Source organism: Schistocerca gregaria, chromosome 4, assembly GCF_023897955.1.
Source record: "Schistocerca gregaria isolate iqSchGreg1 chromosome 4, iqSchGreg1.2, whole genome shotgun sequence".
Lineage (NCBI taxonomy): Eukaryota > Metazoa > Arthropoda > Insecta > Orthoptera > Acrididae > Schistocerca > Schistocerca gregaria.
In genome coordinates, this window is record NC_064923.1 from 90101242 (window position 1) to 90112426 (window position 11185).

General features: G+C 41.1%; 1 protein-coding gene across 15 annotated transcripts in view; it reads left to right on the forward strand.

The window, feature by feature from the left end:
- Positions 1-10214, forward strand: part of LOC126266656 (adipokinetic hormone/corazonin-related peptide receptor variant I-like) — a 1027110-nt gene extending 1016896 nt beyond the window's left edge. For 6 of the 15 annotated variants that reach the window (XM_049971065.1, XM_049971062.1, XM_049971061.1 and 3 more), the window contains one exon: positions 8539-10214. In XM_049971065.1, the coding sequence (XP_049827022.1) occupies positions 8539-8700 (162 nt within the window). In that variant the 3' untranslated portion in view covers positions 8701-10214. Of the gene's footprint in view, positions 1-8166; positions 8317-8538 lie in introns of those variants that run through there. The other 9 variants (XM_049971057.1, XM_049971056.1, XM_049971059.1 and 6 more) reach the window with 4 other exon arrangements.
- Positions 10215-11185: the final 971 nt, after the last annotated feature.

The window sequence follows — 11185 nt, forward strand, 5'->3', positions numbered from 1 at the left end:
AGATATTAGAACGTATCCCATTTCTTGAGTCACGACAATTACACTACTGGCCATTAAAACTGCTACACCACGAAGCTGACGTGTTACAACCTGAAATTTAACCGACAGGAAGAAGATGCTGTGATACGCAATTGATTACCTTTCAGAGCGTTCACACAAAGTTGGCGCCGGTGGCGACAACTACAACGCCCTCACATGAGGAAAGTTTCCAACCGATTTATCATACACAAACAGCAGTTCACTGGGGTTGCCTGGTGAAACGTTGTTGTGATGCCTCGTGTAAGGAGGAGAAATGCGTACCATCACGTCTCCGACTTTGATAAAAGTCGGATTGTAGCCTATCGCGATTGCTGTTTATCGTATCGCGACATTAGTGCTCCCGTTGGTCGATATCCAATGACTGTTAGGAGAATATGGGATCGATGGGTTCAGGAGGGTAATACGGAACGCCGTGTTGGATCGCAACGGCCTCGTATCACTAGCAGTCGAGATGTCAGGCATCTTATCCGTATGGCTGTAACGGATCATGCAGCCACGTCCCGATCCCTGAGTCGACAGATGGGGACGTTTGCAAGACAACAACCATCTGCACGAACAGTTCGACGACATTTGCAGAAGCGTGGACTATTAGCTCGGAGACCATGGCTGCGGTTCCCCTTGACGCTGAATAACAGACAGGAGCGCCTGCGATGGTGCACTCAACAACCAACCTGGGTGCACGAATGGCAAAACGTCATTTTTTCGGATGAATCCAGGTTCTGTTTACAGCATCATGATGGTCGCATCCATGTTTGGCGACATCGCGGTGAACGCACATTGGAAGCGCGTATTCGTCATCGCCATACAGGCGTATCACTTGGCGTGATGGTATGGGGTGCCATTGGTTACACGTCTCGGTTACGTCTTGTTAGCCTTGACGGCACTTTGAACAGTGGACGTTACATTTCGGATGTGTTACGACCTGTGGCTCTAACTCATTCCATTCCTGCAGAACCTTACATTTCAGCAGGAGAATGCACGACCGTATGTTGCTGGTCCTGTACAGGCCTTTCTGGACTGCCATGGCCAGCACATTCTCCAGATCTCTCACCAATTGAAAACGTCTGGTCAATGGTGGCCGAGCAACTGGCTCGTTACAATACGCCAGTCACTACTCTTGATGAACTGTGGTATCGTGTTGAAGCTGGGGAGTTGTACCTGATCACGCCATCCAAGCTCTGTTTGACTCAATGCCCAGGCGTATCAAAAGAGGTGGTTGTTCTGGGTACTGATTTCTCAGAATCAAATTGCATGAAAATGTAATCACAGCTCGGTTCTAGTATAATATATTTGTCTAATTAATACCCGTTTATCATCTGCATTTCTTCTTGGTGCAGCAATTTTAATGGCCAGTAATGTATGTTTTAATTAATTAACACTAATTGAAACATTCTGCTTTAAATTAAACATGTTATCTGTATCAAGATAAACTGATAAGCAGAAATATTATGAATGTCGATTGGTGGCGTTGCGAATATATCACACGGTAACAAATGCATATAAACCCTGTAAAGTAACGAAATGTACAGTGACATCTCCTGTAACATGCACAAAATATAATGAAGCGGATATTCACCTTGCTTATGCAATGAGGTGCAGTGGGAAGGGAAGAAAAGCATTCCAGATTCTCTGTGCTATGATGGATCTCGCACCTCCATCTGTCAAATTTGAAAGGTATTACAAATGTTTGCATGATGCCCTGACAGAAAGGAGTGAAGCATCTATGCGAAAGGAATTGTAGATATTTGTCAGTCTACTGATATTGATGCTGCATTGGGCGGTTCCTGTGAGAAGAGGCGATACATCACTGACTAGAATTGTCACAGTCACATCTGTAGGTACAGGTAAGGTGCTAGACTATGAATACCTGCAAAACATTGCCAAGGTTGTGCCAATATGGCAAATGAACACAAATGTGATAAAAACTTCGTCGCGCGGGATTAGCCGAGCGGTCTCAGGCGCTGCAGTCGTGGACTGTGCGGCTGGCCCCTGCGGAGGTTCGAGTCCTCCCTCGGACATGGGTGTGTGTGTTTGTCCTTAGGATAATTTTGGTTAAGTAGTATGTAAGTTTAGAGGCTTATGACCTTAGCAGTTAAGTCCCATAAGATTTGACACACTTTTTTTTTTTTTTGATAAAAACTTCGAAGGTTTCAGTGGTGGTATGGAAAGCGAGAAGTAGTCTCATATTTTTAACAGATCAGTAGCTATACGTGGTGTGTGATACTCACTATCTTGGTAACGTAGATTCTAAAGGTTTAAATAGTGTTGTGGCTGCTAAACCATGTGCTGAAACTGAAATTTAAAAAAACGTGGAATGTGTAGGTGATGTGCAGAAGAGAATGAGGGCAAGACTTAGGAAACTCTGCAATCACATGACCTGAAAAAAAGACTATCTGATGGCAAACCAATTGCTGGATAAGACACACACCAAATCAGAAAGAGAAAACCTCACAGAATATTATGGTCTAGCCATCAGGAGAAACAGCATAAATGTCAGTGAAATGAGAAAAACACTCTGGGCAACTCTGTTTCACAGAGTATCCAACTGATGGACATCCACAGAACGGCCTCAGTCCAAAAGGAAACACTTGTCAAAGTATAATAGGTGTCAACCAAATGGATAAAAGCATACACATACACACCCCACGCCAGAAGTTGTGTGTGTGTGTGTGAGTTCTTAAGGGACCAAGCTGCAGAGGTCATCGGTCCCTAGACCTACACACTACTTAAACTAACCTATGCTAAGAACAGCGCACACACCCATGCCCGCAGTTTTTCAAACTGCAGAGTCTAAGTCCGTTACGTAATCAAAGTCACCCGTTTCCTATATAGGCTCGATGGTCGTGTCCAGATACGCCGTAATCGAAGCTAAAGGCTGCTCGAAACATGCATCACGCTGCGGGCTCTGATAGTTAGGTCGGTGTGATTGCAGAGGGGTGTGGGGACTCACCTGCGTTTTAATGGCACCTGTGCCCGTAGTCGAAGGTACCATCACGGCTATGAACTACGTGAACCTGTAGCCCTTCTTGCTTGAGGCCTCCTCCGATGGCAATGGCATTTTCCAGCAGCGTAACTGTCCGTCTCAAAAGTCCAGTATCATGCTATAGTGATTTCGGGAGCGTCATAGTGAACTCACCTTGATGTCTTCGCCAGCAGGTTCGCCTGATCCGAACCATATCAAACACATCTAGGACGTTATCAGGCGCCAATTCCGCGGCCAGAAACGACGGACCTGTAATGTACAGGAACTGCGTGACCTCTGTGTGTCTAGACATCTGGGGCCACCTTCCTCTGGAAACGCGTGCTGTACTGTCTCCCAAAAGTGGACTGACACACTACTGATTAGGTGGTCATAATGTCGTCCCACTGGCGCATTTCAACATTATACTTGAAATGTAATGCTTCAGTTGCTGTAAACGCTTTCTAATGAGTGTCAAAAATATGTTGACCAGTACTCTCGTATCACGTTTGGTGGACTCAGTTCACGTAAAGTATCCTTCAAGAAACCTGTTATGTCACTGCCAATCGGACGATGTGGTTTTGACTTCCAGTAAATACACTACTGGCCATTAAAATTCCTACACCACGAAGATAACTTGCTACAAACGCGAAATTTAACCGACAGGAAGAAGATGCTGTGATATGCAAATGAGTAGCTTTCCAGAGCATTCACACAAGGTTGGCGCCGGTGGCGAAACCTACAACGTGCTGACATGAGGAAAGTCTTCATCCGATTTCTCATACACAAACAGCAGTTGACCGGCGTTTCCTGGTGAAACGTTGTTGTGATGCCTCGTGTAAGGAGGAGAAATGCGCAACCTCACGTTTCCGACTTCGATAAAGGTCGGATTGCAGCCTATCGCGATTGCGGTTTATCGTATCGCGGCATTGCTACTCGCGCTGGTCGAGATCCAATGACTGTTAGCAGAATATGGACTCGATGGGTTCATAAGGGTAATAAGGAACGCCGTGCTGGATCCCAACGGCCTCGTATCACTAGCAGTCGAGATGACAGGCATCTTATTCCCATGGCTGTAACGGATCGTGCAGCCACGTCTCGATCCCTGAGTCAACAGATGGGGACGTTTGCAAGACAACCATCTGCAAGAACAGTTCGACGACGACGACGACGACGACGTTTGCAGCAGCATGGACTATCAGCTCGGAGACCATGGCTGCGGTTACCCTTGACGCTGTATCACAGCCATGAGCGCCCGCGATGGTGTACTCAACGACGAACCTGGGTGCACGAATGGCAAAACGTCATTTTTTCGGATAAATCCAGGTTCTGTTTACAGCATCATGATGGTCGCATCCGTGTTTGGCGACATCGCGGTAACGCACATTGGAAGCGTGTATTCGTCATCGCCATACTGGCGCATCACCCGGCGTGATGGTATGTGGTGCCATCGATTACACGTCTCGGTCGCCTCTTGTTCGCATTGACGGCACTTTGAAGAGTGGACCTTACATTGCACATCTGTTACGACCCGTGACTCAACTCTTCATTGTATCCCTGCAGCACGATAATGCACGACCGCATGTTGCAGGTCCTGTACGAGCATTTCTGGATACAGAAAATGTTCGACTGCTGCCCTGGTCAGCACATTCTCCAGATCTCTCACCAATTGAAATCGTCTGGTGAATGGTGGCCGAGCAACTGGCTCGTCACAATACGCCAGTCACTACTCTTGATGAACTGTGGTATCGTGTTGAAGCTGCATGGGCAGCTGTACCTGTACACGCTATCCAAGCTCTGTTTGACTGAATGCCCAGGCGTATCGAGGCCGTTATTACGGCCAGAGGTGGTTGTGTTGGGCACTGATTTCTCAGGATCTATGCACCCAAATTGCGTGAAAAGGTAATCACATGTCAGTTGTAGTATAATATATTTGCCCAATGAATGTGCCTGTTTATCATCTGCATTTCTTCTTGGTGTAGCAATTTTAATCGCCAGTGGTGTATATTAATGATCTTGCAGCCAACATTAATAGTAACTTCCGACTTTTGCAGATGATGCAGTTATCTATAATGAAGCATAATCTGAAAGGAATAGCACAACATACAGACGTTGATCACTTTCAAAGTGGCTCAAACTTTGACAACTTGATATAAATCATCAGAAATGTAAAATTGTACATTTCACGAAACGAAATAACGTTGTATCGTATGACCATGATATCAGTGAGTCATTGTTGGAGTCGACCAACTCATACAAACACCAGTGTGTATAACTTTGTAGGGATATGAAATGGAATGATCACATAGGCTCAGTTGTAGGTAAATCAGGTTTATTGATAAAATACTAGGGAAGTGCAATCAGTCTACAAAGGAGATTGCTTACAAATCTCTTGTGCGATCCATCCTAGAATACTGCTCAAGTGTGTGTAACCCGTACCAAACAGGACTAACAGAGGTTTGTCGAACGTACACAGAGAAGGGCAGCACGAATTATCACAGTTTTGTTTCACCCGTGTGAAACTGTTACAGAGATGTTGAAGAAACCGAATTAGAAAATTCTTGAAGGTAACCGTCCCGAGAAAATCTACTAACAAAGTTTCAAGAAACGGCTTTCAATGATCACTCTAGGGATATACTACAACTCACTATGTATCACTCACACTGAGATCGTGAGGATAAGATTAGAATAATTACTGCACGCTCAGAGGCAGTCAGACAATCATTGTTACCGCGCTCCATACTTGAAGACAACGGGAACGGGTACAGTGGGACCTACTCTCTGCCATGCACCTCACGGTGGTTTGCAGAGTATGAATGTAACGTAGATGTAGATGCCGCGAAATGTACCGACGAAATTATATATATGGCACACAGTTTCGGAAATACGACGTCATAAACGTTGAGCTGCGTGAAAACGAAACTGTAGGGCAAAATTCGTAAGAGATACACGTAATACATGTGTACAGATATGTGTGAAATATCTTAAATATTTTTAAATGTATGTGATATGTGCGTAACGGGTGAAGCTATGGGTAAAAAGCTCGTCGTAAACCCCTGCAGCGATCTCGACCAAACTTGGTACACGTGTTATTTGCTATACTGAAAGAAATATTGCGCGGGTAAGAACCACCAGTCTGTATTCGGGTGAGGGTGGGGGAGGAAGACGTGGAGAAACAGAGAGGTGGAAGGAGGAGACGGAGAGAGGGAGAGTAGGAGATGGACAGAAAGCGGGGGAGGAGGAGGTGAATAGGGAAACGTGGAAGTGGAGGTGGAGATGGACTAACAGAAGACTGCAGTAAATGCACACCCGGGCAGTGCCAGAGACTCAGCTTGTACGTGCAAAATTACTGATTGAAAAGGGGCTGATTTCAAGTATTGTTATGTTGCAGCCTGAAGTGTGCATTTTGTTCACAACAGGATCAGCTTTTATTACGCGAAAATTTAGGCTATTACGTACAAACAGCCTTCTGTTGAAGCATTAGATATTAGCCACGTGCTGACAACCGCTCTCTGATTGAGAAAAAGGGGCGGAGAATTCAGCAGAATGATGTCACTGCCCTATTGCTCTACCAGTGCTGTGGAAACCAAATGCCATTCAACCGAACACCTTCCTCTTTCCAACTGATGCCTAGCGTAATGTTTGGTAGTCTGCTGCCTCGCCGTACACCTCATCCTAGTACTCCCTGCTGGTCAACACGACCTGGGTCTCATCAAACGGAATGCTACAGCTGATCTTTCTATTTCTACCCTTCAACTACTACTTTCATTCTACTCTATTCACCAACACTTCACAATCGAAAAAGCACAATCAACCTCCAGAAATGCATGACATCACACCTGAGTATGGATGTATTTACCTGAAATTTCACTTCCGTCTTCACGAAACCACTGTGTACAGTGTTGTAACGAAAGTCGTATGTCCTCCCCACCTTGAGATACCGTCCACAGACAGGAGTCTAATGTTCGGTTCATTGAGCGAATCCATTTGATTGCGGCATAAGAGCCCCAGAAACAGCTACCTACTTTTCATAAAAATGTCGTCAATTGAAGATGGCATCCAGTGCATATTTCTTCCGAGTCTAATTTTTTTTTTTACAGGTGGCTTTCACGTCATTTATTCCTGCCCTTATTCCATTATCTCCCATGTTTTAACAATAAATTACGAAAGGTGTTGTGATTATAGCAAAACACGTGTTTTGTCGCCATTTATCACCCAGACTGAGGTTTGCCATGATCTCAGAATCTCTCAGCCTTGCGTCCCCTTTCAGAACAGCTTTCACTGTGGTTATCTATGTTTTAAAGTAGTTAGTTCCTCCCCACAAATAGCAAATAAATGATGTATAGATTTCTAAATGATTTCATTATATGCAATGTTCCTTCGAAGAAACTGTATGATACTCATTCTTTACAGATCTCGTCATGCTAAGATTTATCAGGACTTATTTTTTAACTCCAAAAGTTTGTCAACTTACATGAATTAAATAATATGGTTGTTTTCATAAAGTCTATTCTACTTATTTATTGCTGAAAGGAAGTTTTAATAATTTTACAATTTACATAATGTGATTTTTGTTCAAAAATAAACGTAAGTGAAATGTAATAAACATTTATAAAACGAAAATCTACACCTGTATAACATATGTTAAGGCATTATACACTGAGAAAGTTTTTCAATAGATTTGATCTCAAATAAGCTAACTGAGCTGCATTTTCACCAAAGTTAAAGCTGTAGATGAAATATTTGATAGTGGTGCAAAACAATTTGCAAGTTACCTGTGTTGTACCTCATTATAAAGCGCAAAAGCTGTTATCTGAGGCATTATTATGTAATATTTCATTCAATTAGAGTTAAGATCTTGAACCTTGAAAAAATTATGCTCATAATAAGTAACTGTATGCATGAATGGTAAATCTAGTAGTGGCTTATAAGTACTCATCTAATCGCACTAAACAGCTGAATTTTTTTCTGACAAGTTTGCTCCATAAAAATTCCAATCTTGGAGTCCTATTTGAGTTTGTCAATGAAAACTAGTGCAAAACATGTCACTCAGGACTAGATCTTGAATAATCATTCATAAAGAAACGTAGGTCAAAAAAGTTGGACATTATGTTATGTTCTGAGCCGTTTACTTCAGCCAATAGATTTCGGTACAATTTTATTTTTAGGTAACAAATACAGAAGAAAGCGGCCAGGCCCTTTATTCATAGTACACTCTGTGCACTTCTATGGAGAGTCAGCGGAAGGCAGTCCTACCTGTCACACACGACACTGTACGAATCCAAGACAGGCAGAAAACAGCATACACACCTTGCCTGGTAATATATGAACACAAAGTATTTCATTCCGTAAACCCACATTCAACATGAATGTGATCAAATTAACTACCAAAAAGGCTAAATTAATTATTAATATATAAATTAGAGCCAAAGAAAAGAGCATTGTTTGCAAATAGCTAATCTGACAAAATACAATATCTTACACAAGTGAGAAACAGTTGAGAATGGCCTGCATGTAATTGAATTGTTTACTTTTTGCAGAAAGGGAAACAGCAACAAGTCACGTCTCGCAGTGGTCGCGGCGTGAAAGTGATTTGTCTAGTCAGCTGGAAGAGACCCCCCAAGGTTCCCCCAGGAGCGGCCGATCGTCCTTACGTGTGTTCAAGCTGCGGGGCGACAGACAGAACAACGGAGGCAAGGTGACTCCCGCCTGATGCTGTAAACTAGATTGATGTGTACTTTTGAGGCAAGCTGTCAATAGGCAAAATACTCTTCAAGTGTTGTACTGTGACAGTGAAAACTCCATCACAGTGACACATTCCTCTACGGTGTACATTTAGTGTAATATCTTGTATGTGTTGCTCCTGTAATGAGGCCCATGTCTTTGAAACAAATGACCTGAGGTTGTTTTGTCACAAGTTCTTATTATGCACTGTGATTCATAATGTTAACCATCGTTGATGTGCAAGACACACCACACGTAACCACTAAAAATATCATTATCACCTACTGAAGGTAATTTGTAAGAGATAAATAAGCAAACTGCATTACTTGCCGTTCACAAGGGTGTAATCATGTCTATCAGTTGTACATTGCAGTGAAATATGTTAAGGAGAACACTATAAAATGTGCATCTTAGTAACAAAAAAGAAATACTCATTGTAAAATTATGTGCATCACAAATAACTGTCACAAGTTTGTGATTTATGTGGTGTATATATATAGTCTCCACCAAAGAAAGACATGACTTGTATATTTTTATTTTGTACAGAAAAGAAGAAATATCGATAAATATGTCTTCATATGTTTCAGCATACTTTTCTAATTAATGTGACATGTTCAATGTATTCTCTAGTCTTTAAAGTGTACTTTTTTACTACTTTATGGGTAACTATTAAAGGTGTCCAAAACATTTTTCCAACCCTATAATGGAATTCTCCATCAGTTATAATTTGTGTAAGACTATTATTTTTTGTTCACCATGTATTACTTACCACCTTGTTAATAATGTAAATGACATTGAATGTCACCTTTTCTCAATAGTTCAATGTAGGTTGATCATAGGGTAAATTAACCACTTTACATTCCATGAGATTGCTGGTTGTTCATAACTTGAAGGCATATGATCCAGAAGACTACTTTTCCATACACTTGTACCTGTTCTGATGAAGGTTTGCAGAAAGTGTACTGTAAATTTGGATCAAAATGAATAATAAAAAACTTACCAGTACATCACATTTTAAAAGCACTTGAGGTATAGATACATCATCACGTTGTTGAGAGACAGTTATAATGCAAACATTGTTTGTATGTCTTTAGAACAACTTTTACATCAAAATTCACATGAAAAACAATCAGTTCTGTGACACATTTTTACAATAAATTTATACCAGTGAATATATATGGAGCCATTAAAATTTCGTTTTAAATGTTTATATTAATCTGTGCTTTTGATGTTGAACATAATGTGTAAAAGCAACATTGTCTACAAAAAGTAACTGTGGGAAATAGATTGTTATTAATACCAGTTATTCAGAAATAATTTCCTTCTCTGTGTGTACATGTGTTTCCGTGTGTGTTTCTGTGTAAACTTGTGAAATGTTCACGTTCATTGGAATGAGAGACTGAATTGACACATATTATGTGACTTTCCTGACTAGAAATGGTCAGTTTGTACAATGTACTCTGAAAACAAATTAAATAAATTTTCATGAATATTCCTGAATACTTTCAGTTATGCCTCATGTAAAAAAAGAGCTATCTAATGGAGACCTTGTAGCAGCACTTTCGACTTTAAAAACAATTAAATCTGAGTGAAATCTGATATTAAATTCTTTCAAGCAATTACTCACAGTGGGCAGATAAAGGTTACTGTGTAATCAAAAGAAAATCATTTGTGAATTATTGTAAAGGAACATTTAAGTACCAATATTTGTCAATTTTAGGTTAAGCTATACAAGAAACCTAAATATAAATATATATAAAATTAACATCTAGTATAGCCGATGAGATAGCAGCCTTCTAAGGAGAAGCAGCTTCCATTCTGATTTATGTGTAAATGTCCTTAGGCTATATAGTGACAGTGCGTAGTTCATATAGAACAGACATCAAGTTCTTATCATTACAACGCGTCTTTCAGTTGGGCAGACATGTGGGTACCACTAATGAACTTCTGTCTCTGAATAACTCTAAGACACAGATCGACCACTTCAGTGACATTACTGTGAAAATTAAATGCAGCGGATTTTAACGCAAGTGACTATAAAACTTTGCCCTGTATAATGAAGATTACACACTGCATTTCTTGCTGCAATACTACTGCTTTTGTCTGCCACATAAGTAAGTAAAATAATCAAATGTGAAGATGGCATCTCGTGAATTTGCATGATAGATACAATTACATATCATGACAGATTTGTTAATTAAAAAAATGAGGTACTTGGAATACAGGTCGACATAATAGATTGATTATACTCTACCTCGTATTCATAAAGCAAAATGGTCTCCTTGGTGGTTGACAGAGTTGAACCAAGGGTGATGACTGGACTTTAATTGTGACTTTAAATAAATAACACAATCTGACTGTGATTAGTACGAATAAGAGTGGTTATGAACTGAAACCTGAAATAAACTGCTACAGTGCGTTTGACCATACACCTGCAGAAAATGTGAAACACAGTGTACAGCA